The 22924-nt window shown below is 43.9% G+C and overlaps 1 protein-coding gene across 1 annotated transcript in view; it reads right to left on the bottom strand.

The window, feature by feature from the left end:
• TTYH3 (tweety family member 3) overlaps positions 1 to 22924 on the bottom strand; it is a gene marked incomplete at its 5' end in the record, with an annotated part of 144241 nt that overhangs the window by 92906 nt on the left and 28411 nt on the right. Inside the window, 3 exons of the mRNA XM_082261693.1 lie at positions 3622 to 3697; positions 7046 to 7118; positions 22008 to 22103. Coding sequence (XP_082117819.1) covers positions 3622 to 3697; positions 7046 to 7118; positions 22008 to 22103 — 245 coding nt within the window. The remainder of the gene's footprint in view (positions 1 to 3621; positions 3698 to 7045; positions 7119 to 22007; positions 22104 to 22924) is intronic.

Here is a 22924-nt window from a genome sequence, read left to right as displayed (position 1 = left end):
TAGATTTTTTTTTTATCTAAAGCCCCGCTCCTGGCAAAACAATAAACTCCCACTACCCCCTTCCACTCCAGCCCAGGGGTCTTCAAACTATGGCCCCCCAGTTGTTCAGGAACTACAATTCCCATCATGCCTAGTTATGTCTGTGAATGTCTGAGTTTTACAATGCCTCATAGGATGTGTTGTTCCGCAACAGCTGGAGGGCCGTAGTTGGAGGATCCCTGCTCTAGCCCATCCTGCGTAACGTTTTATTTTTCTTACCTGGCAAAGCAAGATATGCTCACCTAAGTCCACTGTCCAGGTCCCTTATTGCCGTTTTTGAGTACAGAGGACTGCTAACTCAGTGCTATAAATACAATAGTGTTGCGCAAGAGTAAAAATCTGCCTAGTTGCTATTTCAACGATATTGGTGACCAATCCAGATTGTACGGTGTATGGTGTGCTGTCCAAAAATGTAAAATAAAATAAACCTGTGTGATATAAATTATTTCGTGAAAAGTCAATGTTTTGATGTGATTCCAATGCTGAATATGTAAATAAATGTGTAACCCGCTTCAATAATCATAGTGTTACCAAATATAAAGTGCTGTGTGCTGATACCGTTGGGTTTAAAAAATCCTTGCAATCAATATTTGCTATGTTCTCTCATGCAATCTGAAACCAATATACAGGTATATATAAAAGATTCTTTATATATATATATATATATATATATATATATATATATATATATATATATATATATATATATATATATATATATATATATATATATATATATATATATATATATATATATATCCCTGCAATCAATTCTACGTAGGACGCACTAAAAGACCACTAGGAGAAAGAATAAAGGAACAGGTCTATAACATCAACAGGGGATATGACAAATATTATTTATCAATACATTTGAAAGAGAAACATAAAAAAAAGCTATAAGGGAATGTCCTTTTGGGGGATTGAATCCCCCAAAAAACACTGGAGAGGGGGGGAATTTCAACAGAGAACTAAGTAAAAGGGAATCTTGGTGGATACACCAACTACGATCCCTACATCCAGGAGGAATAAACAAGGAATTCGACTTACGGTGTTTTATTAGTAACTTTTAAAAGTATGATATTTTTAACCAGGTACACAACACATATAATATGCAGGTATTTTTAGATGTTTGATTTTAAATAAAATATTATGTTATTTTTAGATGTTTTTAAACAATTTTAAAGTTACTGCATAAATTCACATTGCTAATATTAGTATGAATTGCAAGCACCACGGATGCCTGAACGATTATAAGGGAGACACCGCAAGACAGTCAGCTCCTGTCCTTCCTATCATGTAGTAATAGATACACACAAGTATAGAAGTCGATAGTACTAGGAACTAGATCTGAAAATTGGGCTACAGAAAGATGGCGCCGAACAACCCTATAAGAAAGCAACAGCATCCTACCGTCCAATCATATCCCCCTGAGGAAGACACGAGGTCCCTGTGTCGTCACGCGTAGGGGAGGGGCTAGGACGGACGGAGCGTTGCATCCAGCGTAGGTGAGGCTGTCAGGCAGACCAAGGAGGACGGTCGCAAGCCGAGGCGGCTCCCTATTTATCCGAAAGGCATCCGGGAACGGTTAAAGCGATTCATACGTGCATGCATGCACCTGGAAATGTGAGTGTACAACTTTTCACTTGGCATTTAATAAAAAGTATAAAACGATATAAGCACTATCTGGAGCTCTTTCACATGGTATCGTCCCCTATGGAGTGTTGGAGTTACATGTAGGAGGATACTAGCAGCGATCTTTCGGTATCTCAGTGGAAGGGAGGAGAAGTGCCCCAGAGGAGTTAATATTGTATACGATTAGAGGCATATCTATATCGGTTTTAAGGTGAGCGCCCAATCACGAGGGGGTGCATGGAGTTTGGTGATATATCGGTAAAGCATACCGGTTGGGTACACACCCACATGTCCACAGACTTGGTGGATTGAGCACCTGCAGCTGATTATTCCACAAGCACCTGGCACTTTTTCTTTATATTAAGGACTCAAAAATTATAACACTTATAAGCACTTTATGGACTATTTATATATATTAGAATCTTTTATATATATTGGTTTCAGTTTGCATGAGAGAACATAGCAAATATTGATTGCAAGGATTTTTTAAACACAACGGTATCAGCACACAGCACTTTATATTTGGTAACACTGTATGATTATTGAAGCGGGTTACACATATATTTACATATTCAGCATTGGAATCACATCAAAACATTGACTTTTCACGAAATAATTTATATCACACAGGTTTATTTTATTTTACATTTTTGGACAGCACACCATACACAGTACAATCTGGATTGGTCACCAATATCGTTGAAATAGCAACTAGGCAGATTTTTACTCTTGCACAAGACTATTTATTGTATTTATAGCACAGAGCACTTTCTGAGGAGTGAGGTGGTTGCGGCAGTTGTAAAATCTAGATTAGGGGGGTAGCTCGCAGGATTCCAATCTGATTTGGACTGCTAACTCAGTGCTTCAATTGCACCTGAGACTGCCAGTACCCTACACTGACATTGCCCTTTTGTGGATCTTGAGAGCACCCCACTGCAGGCCAGCCAATAGGCTAAAAGAGGTGTGGACCCCAAATAAAGCAACCCGCTGGACTTAAAAGTATAACTCTAATTATTATTTTTTTTTCATTTTGGATAGCACTAGGTAGGGTTATAATCAATGTCAAATTTTCTCGCCATCTGTGTCCCATTGCAGAGATTTCCCTTCACTTCCTGTTCCATAGCCAAACAGGAAGTGGGTGGAAATCCCTGCAAATTAAGGGAATTGCTTGGGGACCGCGAGCTTACCAGAACTAGTGTCCCCATTGGAAGATTTCCCCTCTATTACTTTTTTTTTTAAAAGACAGCCCAAAATTTGGGGGTTTTCCTTTTAACCTTCACTTTCAATGAGAATGGTAAACAGGACAAATAGAGAGGGTGAATCTCCTTAAAGGGGACACAGACCGCAATAAAAATTGACAAGCACTCTAATACTTCTGCACTTTATCCAACATTAAAAAAAAAAAAAAAAGGTCTGCCTTTAGGTATACTTTAAACAAAAGGAAGAGGAAAAAATGTGGGACCAGAATGTCACATGACTGCAGCTTTTACCCAGCGATCAGGTGAAAGGGGGGTCAACATTATCCCAGAGAGGGAGTTGATGACGATACTGTTTTCATTATTTTGACCAATAATACTTAACCTTTCACAAAATGAGTGTACTAATTGTCCACACCAATTCCTCCAACGTTAATGTACAACTCCACCCAAAGGGGTTATTATTACATTTTCCTACTGGCAGCACCAAGACAGCCACTCAAAGCTTATATATCACTTAGAGTTCAGTGGGGAGATTTACAGGCATCTCTACCCTCTGAAAGAATTCTTTGCAAAAGGGTCCTATGCAAAGCAACTCACATTCATTAATCTTGCCCCACAGAAAAAAAAAGTTCTTTAAAATAAAAGCAGTTTGGAGATATTATTACAGGGATAAATGCCCTTTGTTCATATGAACTCAATTAGAGGTTACAATCATTGGCCACAAAAGGAGGGGGGGGGGGGGAAACCTTACCTGCACTCAACACAGATTTTTCTTCCACTATTTTGGTGACAAAGGTGTCCGGATCCATGCAGAAATCGCTGCAGCCCTTGAAGGTGAAGGAAGAACAGGTTAGGAAAGCCCAACAGCTGAAATAAATGTCACGGGTATGTGGCAATAGAAATTTGTGTTGTGATATAAGAATCCCTATGACCTGGCAGAAATTAAGTGTGACCATTTCATGAACCGTATAAGATGGAACTGCGTGCAAGAGTTAAAAAAAAAAAAAAAAAAAGAAGAAGTGACTGATATTTGAATAAAAATACATATAATGTGCAAAAATGTAAAAAAAGTACATACATTTATTGTAAATTCATATGCTGACATAATTCATCAGTATTTATACCTGTTCCGTGAAAAGAACGTATATTCTCGAATATCGGTCATGACTTGAAGAGTTGTGGTGGTTGGGGCCAGATATGGGTGAAAAGTTTATAGAATGTTGGATGTTATTTGTAGGGATAGGGTTGGCAGATTGTCAACACCCTTTATTCCATAACGAAAAAAAACGGTTTGCTGTAACTTCTTATAAAGTGTTATCTGGAGATTGGCTTCAATTTGTTAGTGTATTTAAACCTGCAAGTACATCTAGCACATCCTCTTAATACTGACAATGCTGCTGTCCAGATGTGCCCCCTGTGCTCCTTCATCCAGAGTGGACTCACTCTAATACAGGAGGTGTGTTACTGTTTTTTATGACACAGGGGGAAAAAAAAAAAAAAGGAAAACAAATGCTGCCACCACATTTAATGATTGGTAAAGTGCAATATATTACATTTTTAATTTTAGGGTTTATACTGCTTTAAATGGGACTACCTACTACTAGATAGCCCCTAGGTATTTTATGATAAAGTACAAGAAAAAGTATGTGAACCCCCTAGATTTAACAGGTTTTCTGCAGTAATTTGACAAAATATGATCGGATCCTCATCTAGGTAACAATAGACAACACTAAGTACTTAAGCTAATAACATGCAAACAATTCAAATTTCTCATGTCTTTTTTGAACAGACCCATTAAATATTCACAGTGTTAGAGGAAAAATTAGGTAAACCCTTGGAGTTAATAGCTGGTCGAAACTCCTTTGGCAGCAATGACATCAAACAAGGGCTTTCGGTAGCTCTGGTTCAGACCTATGAAATGTTCATCTTTACAAAATTGTTTCAGCTCAGACACATGTTTAGGAGGGTCTGGCGTGAACAGCTTTCTTGAGGTCATTCCACAGCATCCCGATGGGGTTAAGATCTAGCCTGTGACTGGGACACTCCAAAAGGCGCATTTCTTTTTCTGAAGCCAGCCTTTAGTGGATTTACGTCATTGCTTAGGGTCATTGTCCTGCTGCATCACCTTTTACTAAGTTTACAGCCACCCTGACATTATCCTGTAGGTTATTTTAGTAAACTTGGAAATTCATTTTTCCTCTTGGTAAAAAAAAGGTGGTCCAGGCCCTGAAGCAGTGAAACAAGTCCATATCTTGATGTTCCCTCCATTGGGATGACGTTTTGACGTTGGTGAGCTGTGCCTTTTTTGCGCCACGCGTAGTGCAGAGTATTCTTCCAAATTTGCCATGGTGCTCTTTGGGAAACTTCAAAGAAAACTTTCATGCGCTCCTGGAGAGAAGAGGCTTCCTATGTGGTGTTATGCCATGGACACCCTGCCTGTTCAAAGATTTACATATGGTAGACTCATGAACAGGGGTGCTGGCCAGTTGAAGTGATAAGTCTTTTGGTGTTACTTGTGGGTTTTTCTTTACCGCATTGAGGATTATGTGTTGTGCCTTGGGAGTCATCTTGGCTGGGTGCCCACATATAGGAAGAGTAGCCAAAGTACTAAATGGTCTCCATTTATAGACAATTTGCCTAGCTGTTGACTGATGGATGCTTCAAGAGGAGTAAACTCTTCCTCTTTAATTGTACCTACAGGTAGGATGCTTCAAGAGGAGTAAACTCATCCTCTTTATTTGTACCTACAGGTAAGCTTATAATAAGGCTTACCTGACAGTAATGTGAATATCTCCTAAACTTGCATAGTTTAGGAGATATTCTGAGTGCATGCAACTGATGACGTCATCGATATATGCGCTCTGATGGTCCCATTACCATGCCTGACCTTCAGAGCCTGTGCCGAAACCTGTGGGTCCCGTGCGCAAGCGACGTCATCGCGGCTCCGGTCACTCACAGCGCTGGAGCCCGTGAACCCTGAAAAAACACAGAGGAAGATTTCAGCTTTCTCAGCGGGGTGTGGGCACCGCTGCAGGGCTTTGTTCTAAGGCAAGCATTTTATAATGACTAGCTCATTATGCCTTTGTCTTACAGTTTTTTTTTCCTTGACGCTTTAAAGAGGAGTTTCACCCTCCCGCTCTCCAAAAGTTAAAAGTCAGCAGCTACAAATACTGTAGCTGCTGACTTTTGCTGTTATGGCACTTACCTGTCCAGGCACCCAGCGGTGTCCTCACCTGAGCAGATTCTTGGCGACACCATCTCGGCTAAGGGAAAGGGGCGGAAGGCAGACAAACAATTTAAGATTGCTTTGTATCCCTTTCCAGCCTTATGTAGATCAAATACTCTTGATTGTATGTCTTCAGAGAGAGCTCCTTTTTGTGAGGCATGACTCACATCAGCTGATGCTTCTTTTGAACAGCAATCCTAAAATGTTTGGGTGTCTTACCAATCAAAGTAGCACTAAACCCAACTCTAAACTAATTCCATTAGCTGGACTCCAAGTGTGGAAACTACTGACTCCAATTTGCTTTTGTTGAAGTAATTAGTCTATGGGTTCACTTAATTTTTCATCCAGCACTGTGATTGTTTAAGGGTGTATTTAATAAAGACACAAGAAATTAGAATTGGTTGTGTGTTGGCTAAATGTGGTTGTAAAGGCACCTTACAAAAAAACCTTACCAAAACCTTCTGTGATAAGCTCCCCCCTCCTCCACTAAATACCTAGCCCGATCTCAAACCAGCACTGTACCTAATAGCAGCAACGCTGCTCTCTCTCCATCACTGGGCATGGAGGCAGCAGTGGGAGACATTGGCTATGACTGCTGTCATTTAAAATCAGTGAGGAGGGGAGGAGGGGAGCAGGGGGTGGTGGCCGAGCCACGCTGTGTGGGTCAACAGACGCACACATTCCGGCTCAGGACCGAGCCCGCACGAGTGCCCCCATTGCAAGCGGCTGGCTATGGGGACAATCAGAAAGGGGAAGGAGCCCAGAAAACTAGTTAATTCGAAGGGTGTAACATACTTTTTTTTTCTTGCCACTCTATATACATGTGCCTCAACAAATGCATTGGAATAGTACTCCCCTGTCTTTAACCAAACACTTTATTCCACTATTTACATGACCTAAAAAATTACTGTTGCAATCAACTACCCGGAGGTAAATAGATGGTACTCACCACAGCCACCGCAAGCTCCACACCCATGGATGCCCAGCTTACAATCAGTGCCATGACTCCAAGGAAACATACGCTGCAAAATAAAAATAATAAAAATAAGGATATAACCAAACTGTATATAGTTCATTTTAATTATTTTAATTTTGTATTTTCATAACAGTTTATAAAAAGTAGGACAACACAACGAAAATATTGGCGCAAGTAAGCGTCCAGTATGTGACCCCAAAGAGTCTCTATGCATATCTTAAAAATTTACACTTTCTAAATGGGAGCAATAAATACAATAAAGGAAGTCCATGAATGTGGTGTAGAATGCCCACTGTAGTGGCAGCTTGTTTACAGGAGTAGAAGCAACTCTGAAGAAAACAAAGGAAAAACACACAAGCGCCTTCTAAGTGCAGCATGCAGGGGATGGTTTATTCAATTTAAAAGGTACCACTCACAAAGGAAAGTTTAGTAAAAAAGGTATGTAGCGCTAAGTGGAGGTCCTCATCATCACTGTCCTGGGGTGCCCGATCGGGATATTTGCGCTGTTCCAGTGCATTGGACTGCCACGAGCCTGAAGAAGGAGCTCATGCTCCGAAAATGCGTCGCCTACGTCTAGGCATCACATCCCGTAAGTGACGTCACTGACAGCCCGACAGTGAGATCTTGCGTTCCACAGACCTGGGAAGCAGCGGAGGCCACCGAGGCAGTCCCATGCACTAGAAAAGCGCAAATATCACGATCGGGCACCCCCAAGACAGTGATGCTGAGGACCTCCACTTGGCGCTACATGCCTTTACCAAAAACTTACCTTTGTGAGTATTATTTTACCTTTTAATTGAATAAAACATCCTCTGCATGCTGCACTTAGAAAGCGCTTGTGTGTTTTTCCTTTATAAAAATTAGGAGCCTTTTCTTTGCCACCAGGAACAACGTGCAGTCTTAGTAGATGACTCCATGCACCCTGTAGACAAGGTGTTTGATATTGCACAGGTGTATGGACACTATGATGGAGATTTACTAAAATTGGTGCACTCAGAATCTGGTGCAGCTGTGCATGGTAGCCAATCAGCTTCTAACCTCAGCTTGTTCGATTAAGCAATTGAAGAGACAAGAACTCACTGCTCAAGGTGGTGTAATTGCCTGATGACTCCCACCTGTGCCTGCCCCGGCTCACCTCCGTGAAAACTTGATAAAGAAAAAGGAATTGGCAGCACTCCAGGTTGAGTCAAAATCCAGATTTATTAACTGGACATCCAAATATGACAATCGTGACAAGGTAGACGCGTTTCACACACTGACTGTGTGCTTAATCATAATGATTAAGCACACAGTCAGTGTGTGAAACGCGCCTACCTTGTCACGATTGTCATATTTGGATGTTCGATTAAGCTTTGGCAATAAAACCTGGAAGCGGATTGTTTTTTTATGCAGAAGTGCACCTAATTTTGCTCTCTCCAGCTTTAGTAATTCAAGCCCTATGGGTCGATTTACTAAAACTGGAGAGTGCAAAATCTGGTGCAGCTCTGCAAAGAAGCCAATCAGCTTCTAGGGCTTATTGTCAAAGCTTAATTGAACAACCTGAAGTTAGGCAAAGCTCACACTGGCAATGAAAGCAGGCATTTTATTGTCTCTCAAATGCCTATGATGCTATGCCAATGATGCAAAATGATACAATGGACAGCACACAGCGCTGTTCACATTATCAAAACGTGAAGCGTTAGCGTCGATTTGCTTCAAAATTGAACCCTCATGTTGAGTCTGGAGGTGTTTGAAGCCTATCTATAGTAACACACCGTAACCGCACCAGCATGCGAATGTGGCACATTTGTACATTATGTCCGGTGTGAATTTCCCCTAACCTTAGCTAATTGTTTAAGGAGCAGGCCCGGAAGCCGGCCACCAAGTCCCTAGCAACGGATGACTCGGATGTTAGCAGGAAGTTCCCTGCTGAATGTCAAAAAAGAAGAAAAAAAAAAAAAAACAATGCAGGCAATAATGATTTTGAAAGAACCCCCCCCCCCCCTCCAAATCCATACCAGACGATTTTGTGGGTAACCCTACCCCTACCTTAAAAAACATTTTTTTAAAATAGCATTGGGTCCCTCCCCTAAAACCATACTAGCCCCTAATCCGAACATGCAGCCCAGCAGGACTTAAAACCGTTCAGTACATTCAATAATGCCTACACGGAGACTTGACAAATGTCGCTTGAAAGTGCTCGAAAAACTGTCAGGAGCTTCTGTACCTGCTATCCCTTTCACCTACTTTACTTGCAATGACAGCTCAATAAAAATGTTAACCCACAGACATTTACATTGTGTGCCCGTTCCCTCCAATACATCACTCTGATTGACACTACGGCTCATGAAGGAGCACAGCAGGGAAAACTATTCCCTTTTGCTAATCTAAAAGGGTCTGACTTCCCAAAATGATTTTGTTTGTGATATATGTGGCATTTTAAATCTGTGCTTAGTGAAGTTTACTGTTCTGTTGTGTGTAGGTGACACACAGTCTCCTAAAATTCTAAAAGCGGGTTTCTATGAGAAGGAGCGCTGGTTGGGGACCACAGAAGAGGAGGACAGTAGAGGAGGATCTGGACTGCTCTTTGAAATTCTATTTCACAGAACAGGCAAGTATAAACAGGTTTATTATTTTAATTAAATAAAAAAAGCTCTACAATCACATCATAGAACGAGAGGGCAGAAAGTGAGCAGAGGGAAGGCCTCATTGGTCTCCAGCTTTTCTTTTACTGTCCAGTCTGCAGTCTGAGGGTGGAGGGAGAAAACCACTGTATCCCGTACGTAGATTTAATACATATAAAGCCTTATAAAAAAAAAAAATTCCTCTCTTCCCTGACTGATGACTTGGGATCTGACTTGAGACCCCAAGTCGTATGACATGTGAAATCCAATTACAGTCAATGAGAACTGTCTTAATTAGCACTACTGAAGTGGCTCTGACTGTAGAAAAGGTCCCGGCACTACTTCAAGGCGACTTCTATCCGACTTGTGCCCATAGACATTTAATAGAAGTCACCTCCAAGTTTTACACAAACGAGCACATGGAAAGGAGACTTTGCAGGGTGGCCAAGAAAAAATAAGTTCTACGTTTTAGAATTGAGTGCCGGTTCACATTTGTGCGATGCGGGAACGCTGCGAATATACAGCGTTTTCCCTGCATCGCATCCGCACAACAGGCAGTTCACACTGCCAAATGCGATATGGAGGGGGTGTCAAAAGTTAATGACACCCCCAGTTGAGAACGCATATCGCAGTGCGATCTGCAAAATCGCACAGAACCGAATCGCACTAGTGTGAACCACCATGCGATCCGATTCTGCTGCGGATTAAAAAAAGGGTCATGTGCGTGTTTAGTGCGATTGCAGTGCGAATTCAGCCATACAAAGTGTACGGCTGAAATTTGCACCGCACAGACATTGCATGTAATTTTAGGAGCAGTGCGCTCCGAATTACATGCGATCTCTGTGATCGCACTAATGTGAACCGGCACTAAGTGCTGCAGCTTGAAAGCCATAGTTCAACTTTACCAGACTCTCCTGTCTATATTATTAAATAACGCAACTGTGGCCCAGCATGAACACAAGGATGTGAAAATTTTAATCTAAAGTGACTGAAATTGCTGAAGGACTTCAAAATGAGGTTAATGGTTTCCTTCCCTCATCAAACACGCTAATTCAATTTTAAAGTAAAATTAATAACATCTGAGAAAAAAAAAAAAAAAAATTAAAAAAATAATTGCATACCTTATTTTAGACTCTGTGACATCACTAGGTTTCTGTGAGTCTCTAGGCAATGCAGGCATATAATGGCTAGATGGAGGGGCTGGCAGGGTGCTGTACATAGCTTTGTGAAAACATTATAACACCGGCCTCAGTACTCCTTTCAAGAGCCCTCAGCCATCATGTGGGCAGTGGGCTGGATCTTGGAAAGAAGTTTTGCAAATATTAAAATGCGTTGGTGGATGTCAGCTGGAGAAGTGGATGTTTCTAGGCAGACTGGATTTGCATTCAGACTGCCTTGATAACATCCACATGCAAAGCTAAGGCTCTAGAACAGTGGTCTCAAACTGCGGCCCTGTGTTTGCCTTTGTCCAGGCCTTGGGGCACTATTTCTAACACTGACACTAACGATGGGGCACTATTCCTCCCACTGACACCAACGATGGGGCACTATTCCTCCCACTGACACCAACGATGGGGCACTATTCCTCCCTCTGACACCAACGATTGGGCACTATTCCTCCCACTGACACCAACGATTGGGCACTATTCCTCCCACTGACACCAACAATGAGGCACTATTCCTCCCTCTGATACCAACAATGGGGCACTATTCCTCCCTCTGATACCAATAATGGGGCACTATTCCGCCCACTGACACCAACGATGGGGCACTATTCCTCCCACTGACACCAATAATGGGGCACTATTCCGCCCACTGACACCAACGATGGGGCACTATTCCTCCCACTGACACCAACGATGGGGCACTATTCCTACCACTGACACCAATAATGGGGTACTATTCCGCCAACTGACACCAACAATGGGGCACTAATCCTCCCACTGACACCGACAATGGGGCACTATTCCTTCCACTGACACCAATAATGGGGCACTATTCCCCCCACTGACACCGACAATGGGGCACTATTCCTCCCACTGACACCAACAATGGGGCATCATTCCTCCCACTGGCACCAACAATGGGGCACTATTCCTCCCACTGGCACCAACAATGGGGCACTATTCCTCCCACTGACACCAACAATGGGGCACTATTCCTCCCACTGACACCAACAATGGGGCACTATTCCTCCCACGAATACCAACGATTGGGCACAAATAATTATCCAAAAACGAAATATGGAACACTGTTTACCCCCACTGTTGCCTGGACATTTTCTACTCCCCAATGCCACAGTCCGGCCCCTCTAACATCTGAAGCACAGTAAACTGGCCCTTTGTATAGAAAATTTGGAGACCTAAATCATGGGTGTCCACCGGAATAAGCAATCTGGGTACAGGAGAGGAACCTGTACAGCTATTGAAGACTGCAGTTCAGCTTTAATAGATGTGCGTTCTTTACCCAAATGTAGGGTGAACTTTCTTTTACTTCTTTGCCTTTATGTAACTTGGTGGGAATGGTTCCCAGTCCCCCCCCGCTATTTGCCTCGTAACCTGCGCTCTATGGAAGCCTCTACACAGGCACCCAGGATGTAACAAAAGACTGAAGACACTTCAAAGTACACCGAGCCTGTCACTGAATTCATAATGAGGATTAGACACTTTCAAGTGCTTTAAGCTCAAAGCCAAGTTGAAAAAAAATCCTCAAAGCTTCAGGGCAAAGGTAAACCAGGGCTACAGGGACTTCCTACAGTGTAAATTCCCACTTTACCGGGGTAAGGAGAAACTACAGCGTGAAGGCATTTTTATATGCTAAGGAAAGCAGTGGCCAACAACTGTTAAAAGTGGAACTCTAGATATAACCCACATGGATGTTCAGAAACAAGAACTAAAATAAATATTATAAGTGTTCCAAACGTCTTAAACTGAGGTTTAGTAATTAGTTCCATGAGGCTTTACACAACCGTTCAGATTTAAAAAAAATACTGACTTAAGTGGAACTTCACCTAAAAATGGAAGTTCCTCTTACCCTCTATTATCCCCCCCTCCCCCTCCTTTTCACAGGTACCTGCTCCCACTTTCTCAGATTGTCTAAGCCAGTGATGGCGGACCTTGGCACCCCAGATGTCTTGGAACTAAATTTCCCATGATGCTCATGCACTCTGCCGTGTACTTGAGCCTCATGGGAAATGTAGTTCCAAAAACATCTGGGGTGCCAAGGTTCGCCATCACTGGTCTAAGCAATCCCCCCCCCCCCCCAGTCACAGGTCCCAGGAGCAAGGCTGCAGGCCCATTTACAGAAAGCAGTGTGGCTCACCCATGCACAGTGGGGAGTCAGCTCTGAAGCAGCAGGGAGTCACAGCCGGCTTCCCACAGACAACATGGCAGCACCGGGGACCCAAAAACCAGACAGAAACTGGCCCGGGTGAAGACAGTGATAGATACCTGCGCTGGTAAGCAGGGCCGATGCTTCCACTAGGCAAACTAGGCAGCCGCCTAGGGCGCATTGCCACCTAGGGGCGCAGCCAGGAGTCGACACTCTCTCTCCATCATGAATGATTATTGTGAGCTGAGGGGAGAGGTGGCGGTAGGGGAGGAAGAAGGGACAGAGAAAGATGCCAGGTGTCTTGGGCAGTGGCGGAACTATCAGGCCCTAGTTTTCCACCACTGTTGGAGGGGCCCCAAGAGGCAGGAATGGAGCCCACCAGAGTGCTTCCTGCATGATGATCCTCTTCAGCTGGAGCTGAACGGCCTTAACCCCAGGCAGGAAGTGACTCTCTGCACTGAGCTGGTAGGCAACCGTTCATTACCCTGGGTTGGTATTAAGCAGGGAGCGGAGGAGAGCTGAACCTGAGCCAGAGCTCGGCACTGGAGGGCGGAACCTTTACTGGGGCAAAAGCAACGAGGCACCGGAATGGTCTGAGGAGGTTGATGATGAAGGACATGCGGAGCTCTCTGACTGCTGCTTTTCCCTCCACCAGGAGCCAATTGGGGTTGTGGTGAGCATTGTGGTCCAGGAGAGAAGCGTCCTGGGAGAAGGAATCAGCAGGATCACTGTGAAGGAGGGCAGAGTGGGGGCCACTCTCTTCATACCGCCCAGTTAGTGTCCCCAGAACAGGGGATCGGGGTCCCTGGGTGTTACATGGAGCATCACTGGTATGAAAGGGAATCGGGGTCACCAGGTGGGCCATGGGGAATCAGAGTCACCAGGTGTGACATGGAGGATAGGGGTCACCGGGTGTAACAGGAGTTCGGGGTCACCAGGTGTGGCATGAGGAATTGGGGTCCCTGGGTGTGCCATGGGGGATTGTGGTCCCCAAGTGTGACACGGAAGAACATCAGAGTCCCCAGGTGTGACATGGAGGAACATCAGGGTCCCCAACTGTGACATGGAGGAACATCAGGCAGCAGCTGTGCACCTGCAGGGCTCTAATGAGGAAAGCTGCTGGGTCTGCATCCCTTTAGACAGGATTTTCTATTGGGAGCATCTCAACAAAAATAAAGTTTTTGTTGCAGGGGATGCCTGAAATCTGACTTGTATCAGTGAAGACTTCTGGGAAATTCAGTGAGCCAATCACACAATTAGGACATTATGTTTCTGGGGGGCGTTCTGTATACAGAACACCTCCAGGCAGCCATGTTGTATTGCATTTTCAGGAAAGTTACAGATCTGCAGATTGAAAAGGAAAGGTCATTTTTAATAACACTCAATAATAATATGACTTTACGAAAACCCATGGAGGGATACAAGAGGGAATTGGGAATATTTGATACCCAGAGGTTAATAGAAGGAAAAATTAGAAGGAAATGAAACGAAAACAATAATAACAAATTAACATTTTCAACAACATTTTGCATTTCCTTCCAATTTTTCCCTAATAAAAAGAGAAGTATGGGTGTGGGGTGTTTTTTAGATTAATACTTACCTAGATGGATGCAGCATAGTCCCGATGCTTCATCTGTCCCCCGGGAATGAGAACTAAGCGATTGAACACTGCCGATCGCTCGGTTCTGACAGCTCCCCGAGCAGAGAGCTGCTGACTGTCATCAGCTCTCTGCTCTGCCCTCTCCTCGCTCATTGGATCACTGAGCTGTGGAGGGGCAGGGAGCAGTCGGCTTAGGCTCTCACCGGCTTGCCAAGAGGCTGAGCTAGGTGTCGGTCCAGGCACCTGGCAGATCCAGACTCCATTGTCGTGATGACGCGGCGCCTGGACTGACTTCTGAGACGTCAGCAGAGACAGAACTTCAGCCCGCTGTCTGCTGAAAACGGGTCACAGGAGTACCAAACGAACTGCACTCCTGTGATCCATAGGAAAAGTACAGCCAAACGAGCTTTGACTGCACGTCTCCTTTAACCTCTGGGTATCATATAGACCCAATTCCCTCTTGTATACCTACGTGGGTTTTTGTATTGTTCTACTGTATAAGGATAGATAGCCCCAATACATTTTTGAGTTTTTGGAACCTAGCTGCATTTATTACAATAGGATTTGTGTCGCAACTGTATACGCTATATTATTTTTTCTTTATTTGCTATTTTTTTCCCCAGCTTTTCTTCCGAGCCTGTGATTAGACAGTTAAAGTGGTTGTAAATCTCAGACATGGAATATGAACAAAGCATATCCCTCTATAGTGTGTACTTGTCCAGGGCACCAAGTGTCATTTCTGTCCGCTACCTCATTCCTCTGCTATAAGCATGAGTCCCTTCTGCTGAGTTTTCCTGACACCAAGAGAAAAATGGTGACAGGGGAGGGTAGAGCTTGTGATTGACAACCTCAGCTCTGTTCCTGTGTGAAGGGGGGGCGTTCCCTTCCCTCCAATCAGCTCTCAGAACTTTTCTCACTGATGTAACTTAAGCTCTCCCCCTGTTTTTTTAGAGCCGAGATAAACAGGTACATTTGACGTAGGAGGGTTTATTTAATCTCTGTGCGTCACCTGAGGCTTGTCACTTCTCTGTGTACATAGGGATTACAACCACTTTAAAGAGAAGCAGAACAGTGATAAGTGCTTCTGTGTCCTGCCTTTCCTATACAAGAGTGGCCTCCTATAGGAGCACTTTACAGAGAAGAACCGGAGTAGATTTCAGAGGACTACCATTAATGCAAATAGGAAAAGATTTGTTACAGTAGTGCACAGAAAACGTGCATTTAAAGTGGCTCAGAAATGAAGATTAGGAATACTCTAGATGTTCATTGTGCCCTGTACCTTGACTCAAATTCCTCTTTTTAAAAACAAATAAAAAAATAAAAAAAAGTACTTCCATTTTACCAACAGCCTCATAGCGAAGTTATGTATCTGCAGTGCAAGATCACCCAAGGCACTGTTGCCTCTGACTAACTATAAAGGTTTAACAAGGTCACTAGTCTCCTTGCTGGAGTAATCTGTACCAGGGGGGCTACAAATGTGTATATACAGCAAGTGCATCATAATTCTACACAATGATTGTATCATGATTGCATTTTCTACCCCACTCTGGGTCCGCCGGTGCTCTGAAACACAACTTAGAAAACCACAGTCCTCACGGCTTTGGAACGCTGGTAGGTGGGGGACTGCTCTTTATGCTCCTAGATTGTCTATAGATACATCTCTCTTACTACAGATAGAATTACATCTTGAGTATTACCGGATACCACCATTTATATCTGGTCATAGACGGGTGTCTCGCTCCGTCATGGTGAGCTACAATTGTGACTCCTTGTAAGCTAGTGTGTCCCATCCACCCCCTTTGGGGTCATGGGAGGATCTCCCCTTCTGGGAGGACTCTATCTATGGAAGTGCTCTTTGGCTAACAGTCATCCATCACATATAGGACATTGCGTACCCCCTGAGGAAGACCTTACTGCATAGGTCGAAACGTGTCGGAGTCCACCATATTGGGTGTGATGATTTTTTGATTACTGTCCATTGTCTTTTATCAGTTTGTGATATTTAATATGACGGATATGTCTGTAACCAAAGCTCATATTTTACGTCTTGATCTTTATATGAACATTTTAAAAATTTTTTGAAGATGAATATTTTTATACATCTATAGTCTATTTTCAATTTGCTGCCTGAAAACCCCTGGGGGCTTTTTTCCTTTCCCTTTGTATCATTGGGGTGTGCAGCCTTCTCCTTACCATGTGTTGTTTCCTTCACAGAGAACCACAGTTTTGCCACAATAGTATGATACATTGCGTGCAATTACAAGAAAATGAGCCTTAACCTAGGTTTCAGAAACCAATCCGATTCTCTCTTTGCAGTAAGACGGATGAACAGGTGATCTAATTGTACAACCCTATCTGCCTTACAAATCTCTCCCCTGGGTTGGATTATTATGGCCCACTGTCTGCATTCATGTAACATTGGTTCTCTAAGTGTAGATTTTCAGTGTGCTCCAGTGCATCGCATGTAGGGCAGCCCATTCATTCCAATAGGCTGCCCTGTGTGCGAGAAACGAAGAAGAGAAGTCCATGACCCTTTTCTAAAAATGTGCCGTGTGCGCTGGCAGATGCGTGGAGGTGCCATTAATAATGAATGACACCGGCGCGTGCCTGCTAAAGGGCAGTGCGTTTCTGTGCCGAGAAAGCGCACAGGTTCCTGACACGCGTTAGTGTGAAGTCCCAATCCGAGAGATCACCAGCACGTCATGTTCAGTGCAGACGTCTAAGAAAATGGTCCTCTAAACATCTTTTTGTGGCAACAATAAAAGTGTCCCGATTTTTCGTTTGAACACGGTGTTCTGGGGACGTCTCGGATTGAGAGTCAGGATTTGGAGGGGCCATCTGCCATTTCATCATGGCACCCATTTTTTTTTTGTTTTAAGGGTTCTTTAAGACACCTGCCGACTTAGGCAGCCTAAATATATGAATTCCCCCCTTACACCCCCTCCTTTCTGCATAATGCCTCCCCATGAGAACACATTTATTACAAATGTAAGCTGCCCTCCTGGGGACCAAGCCACATTTTATGAAAAGTCACTGCAGAAGAAAAGACCTGAGACCGAAAATAAATAATTAAAAATATATATAACTGGCACAGATACAGCTGCCAGCTGCTGTGTGTAACCATGGTGAGCACATCAAAATCCCGATGCCTGTAATGCAGTTTTTTTACTTGCGTACTTTAAATATTCAGAAAGAGATTTGCTGCCAAAATAGCTGTGGGCATTATTACAGCCTGGACTTCACAAACACACCACAAAAGCACAGCCCCTACTATAAAGGAAGCCAGCTTTTTATGCCATCCCCCATGCTTCCGACTCCAAGGTGCATGTGAATAAATAGGAACTGTTCTCTTGGCTGGTCACTGTCCCCCTAAAGTGTCACTAACCCCACATCATAAAAAAAAAAAAATATTATATTACATGCTATTCATACTCACTGATATTTGTATTCGGTAGTCTGCAAAAAACCTGGTTGATCCTTCTGCTCTCTATCTCCACCTTCTGTTCAGGTGTCCAATTCAGCTAAAGATTTTTCAGCTGTGGTGGAAACTCTGCACATGCTCAGTTTTCAGTGAGTTTCTATGCAGAGCATTTCTTCCCTATCACATCTGAGCAGCCCGTATGACTATAGAGTCACACATGTGGGCCTATATACAGTGATAAATGACAGCCCACTCCCTCCTTTTCTATGCCTACTAACCAGCTAAACTTAAGGGTGGTAGGATATTCCTTGTAGATAAATGGAGGCTTCACCTTCCTCTTCTTCTAAGACACAAGCTGAGCGGCATGACACAGCCTATGACAGGCAGAAATGCCTTCACACCATGTTATTTCTACAAGATAAAGATTTGATTTCAAATATATATTAATAGGACAATTTAAAACAGTTTATTTACATTTTTTTTTTTTTTTACTCTTTATTCCAAAGGCTGTTTTTTTATTTTACTGCTTTCAAGTGTAGATGTGAGATCTGAGGTCTTTTTGACCCCAGATCTCACATTAAAGAGGACCTGTCCTGCTTATTTCTATTACAAGGGATGTTTACATTCCTTGTAATAGGAATAAAAGTGATCAAAAATTATTATTTTTTTTTTTAAAGGGACAATCTAAAAATAAAAAAATTCCGTGCAGTGAACGCATATGCAAGTCACGCTCACATACGTAAACGGTATTCAAACCATACATGTGCGGTATGGCCGCGATCGTTACAGCGAGAGCAATAATTCTAGACCTCCTCTGTAACTCTAAACTGGTAACCTGTAGACATTTTTTAAAGCGTCGCCTATGGAGATTGTCAAGTACCAAAGTCTGTCGCCATTCTACGAGCGTGCGCAATTTAAAGCATGACATGTTAGGTACTTATTTGCTCGGTGCAACATTATCTTTCACATTATAGAAAAAAATTGGGCTTTTTTTACTGTCGTCTTATTTTTTTATTCAAAAAAGTGTAAGACAGCTGTGCAAATACAGTATGACAAAGTATTGCAACAATCTCTATTTTTTTCTCTAGGGCCCTGCTAAATATATATATATATATATATATATATATATACACACACACACACACACGCATATATATATATATATATATAAATAATATATTATATATAATGTTTGGTGTTCTAAGTAGTTTTCTAGCAAAAAATACTGATTTAAACTTGTAAACAACAAGTGTCAGAAATAGGCCTGGTCCTTAAGTGGTTAATAATTACAGTGCCATCATGCAGAAATAAAAGGGATAACATAACCTCCCAATCGCCGCCATGAGTCCTGGATTGGAGCCCAGTGAAGAAACAAGTTCCAGCACTTGGTTCCAGGGACTTGTCCGGTGGGAGCGCATTAGCATGGGCCCTGGTTGCCTCTGCCTAGCAGCTTGTGCAGGCTGTATGGGGCACTACACACTGCGATCCAGTCTCTGTATTGCAGCTGACATCTCCCTGCCCGTTGCCTGTCACAGTAAGTTACAGAGACTGCATCGCTGTGTGTGGTATCACCAGAGCTGGGACTAGGTGGGGGCAGCAATGGCAAGCACCCAGCATTAGCCCACATCACCTGTGGGGTGTCTGCGGGTCCCCAGCACAGTGATCACCAACACTGTAGCAGGTATCTCTCCCAGCCGGCTGCATGTTTACAGCGGCTATAGTGTCTGAGCGCCAAGGGATGTTTCCCATAGGTTCCTCCTCAGCTCCGATAGGTCTTCTGACAGGACAGGAGGAGGAGCCTAGGAAGGAGATCTCCTGGCGCTGCAGTCTCAGGAACTGTCTGCAGAGTCTGTGCAACTGAAATCTGTGCTTGGAGCAAGAAAAAAAAAAAAAGTCTCCATAAAATTTGTAGGGGAGTGCATTTGTATTGGGGGTGGGGGTATTGTGCTTTTAGTGGGAATTTGGCAGGGAGGGGTGAATTAGATTTGTGGCGAGGGGAGCTGGGGGGGGGTGGAACAAGAGAATGTGTGTAAGAAGAGATGTTTTGGAGGGGATTTATACTGGAAGAGGTATAGGGGAGTGAGGATTTGTGTTTAGAGGGGAGATGGAGGGAGGGAGTAAGATAATTTGTATAAGAAGTAGGGGCTTGGGGAGGATTTATCCTGAAAGGAGGGATATGGGGGCCATTTTGTGCTGAGAGGGGGGATTTGTGTTGGAAGGGGGTATAAGAAGGTGGGGGGGGGAGATTTTTTGTTGGGAGGGGTAAGGGGGAAGTTTTGTGCCGAGAGGGGTGATTTGTGCTGGAAGGGGGTATATGGGGCTGATGATTTTTGCTGAGAGGGGGGATATTGATTGTGGGGGGGGGGGGGTCTTTGTTCTAGAAGTCTAGAAGGTTGTTTTGAGGGAGAGGAAGATTTCTACTGGAAGGGGAGAACGGGAGGGGAGGGATTTGTGCTGGAAGGGGGGATTTAGGTGAGGGGGGGGGGGGTATTTGGGCTGTGGGGATGATTTTGGTGGGAGAAAGGAATTTATACCAAAAGCTGTATGTGTGTGTGTGAGTGATTGTGCTGGGAGGGTAAGAGGATCTATGTTGGGGAGATTGGGATGGAGAAGATCTCCCATGGTAGAAGCTGGGAGATGATTTGTGCTGGGGGTGGGGGGGGGGATTGTGGGAAGAGGATTTGTTCTGGGAAGGATGAGTCTACATGTTAGTGCTGGATAGCCATCTGCTGCCATAACACATCGGTATTTAATGTCAAAGTACCGTCTTAAAACTGCAGCGAGCGGTCCGGAAGTGGATAAGCAATGCTGGCAATCACCCTACTGGAGAGCTGGTTGTATCTAGAAGACTAGATGTCCAGAGCATCCTTTTCCCTTGGTTCTGATGTCATGAGCCCCCCCCCCCCCCTTGAGAAGTCAAGATTTCCCAAACCTCCCTAATATCCCAATGCAACCCCCCACCCCCTTTGCCTTGTACTGCTGCCAGGAAGAAGCGGAGGGTGCAGCTGGAAAGACAAATGTACTGGAGAAGGACCAGAGAAGGGTTGAAGTCTGCTGAATGCTAAGACCAGGGAAGGCAGAGACAATGAGGTGCTGCAGCTGCACAGAGAGGCCCAGGATCTGTAAAAGTCCTGTCCTCTTGCCTGCGGCCGAATACTGAGGAAAGATGAGGGCAGAGATGAGGGAGAAGCCGCAGCTGCAGGAGAGCCGCGAAGGCCACATAACATTCCCTGGTGGACCACATTCAGCCCCCTGGCTTTCGTGATCTAGATCATCTAACTGCTTTGGGATGATTAGCAGTGGTGTATTTAGGTTTTGTGCTGCCCTAGGCCTGACTAAACATGGGCACCCCTAATTTAAATATGACCCACCCCTTCCTGTAAAGGCCACACCCCTTCCTGTTTATGACCTGCCCTGTCATCTGTAAACCACAGACCACAACCACAGTCTATCAGTGCCCATAAGATCAGCCTCATCAGTGCAGCCTCATTACTGCCCATCAGGGCAGCCTCAATACAGAGGCCATCAGTACAGCCCCATCAGTGGCCACCAGTGCATTATATCAGTGCCCATTAGTGCTGCCTTATCAGTGCAGCTTATCAGTGCCATCTCATCAGAGGCCATCAGCGCAGCCTCATCAGTGCCCATCAGTGTGCCCATCAGTGAAACATATCAGTGCCCATCAGGGCAGCATATCAGTGCAGCCCCATTAGTGAGGTTTATCAGTGCTCCCTCATGTCCATCAATGCAGCCTCATCAGTGCAGCATATCAGTGCTGCCTCATTAGTGCAGTTTATCTTTTTTGCTGCCCCCTGCAAAAGTGCCGCCCTAGGCTTGGGCCTTGTTGGCCTAGGCCAAGATACAGCACTGATGATTAGATAACATGTGAACTCACACAACCACTACAACCTGTTTATTTGGCAAGAACAAGAGCAGGAAATACAAGTATGCCAACCCCCAGGTGACCAGTCAACTACTCACCCCACCAGAATGGCCTTTGAGTTCCGGATAAGACCAAAAAGCACCAGGAGGCAAATGAAAACATGAAAAAGGAGTAAACCGAGGTAACCCAGCCACCTAAAGAAAGAGAAGAACTGTTATCCAGATATTCCAGCACAACCATGGTCAAGTCTTCACATCAGTAGAAGGCTAACATTTTGTGGCCAAGATGGCTCTCTGAATCCTACACATCTGAACATCTTTTATTTTCTCTCGTTGACAGAGTTTAATGCCAATCATGGTAACCATTACAGATAAAACAGAAAATCACGGCTCCTACACGCTACAGATCTGGCCACTTTAGACATTTTTCTGAACAAGATTTTTGACCCTTTTGCGGTTTTGACCAACACAAGGCCTTTAATCAACAGCAAGTTGTCCAGCAATTACCTTTATTCAACAGTATGGTGCAAAAAGCAAAAATGATGTGCAAAGGCCATTAAAAGAATTTTAGTTGTTACGCATTACTGCTCTCCGGTCCGGTAATGCAAGGCAGAAAGCCCAAAGCCCACTTCCTTCTCGCTTGATTCGACTGTCACAGGCAGGAGAGCAGCCAAGAAAAGCAAGGGAGATTTGGGAGGAAGAAATATAAAATGCACACTTAAATGGCGTGTTTCATAAACCATCTAATACTTGGAACCTGCGCTTGATTAAACACACCTGGTTAAATTCACAGACACCCCAGATAAAGCACTCGCCAAGGACTCAAAGGCGTATCCAAGCCTATACCATTTTCTCCTGCCTCGCACTTGGGAGAGTTTGGGATTTAGATCTAGAATTCAATCTGAGTCTACCAATGGTACTTAACTTCCCGCTGGGATTTAACATTTAAAAAAAAATAACTGCCTCTGTGTGTAGTTGTGTTTCATTAAGGCTTAGTCAGGCACAAAATGTTTCTG

The sequence above is a fragment of the Pelophylax lessonae genome (assembly GCF_965119305.1).
Source record: "Pelophylax lessonae genome assembly, chromosome: 6".
Classification (NCBI taxonomy): domain Eukaryota; kingdom Metazoa; phylum Chordata; class Amphibia; order Anura; family Ranidae; genus Pelophylax; species Pelophylax lessonae.
This window is presented reverse-complemented; position numbering and strand designations above follow the sequence as displayed.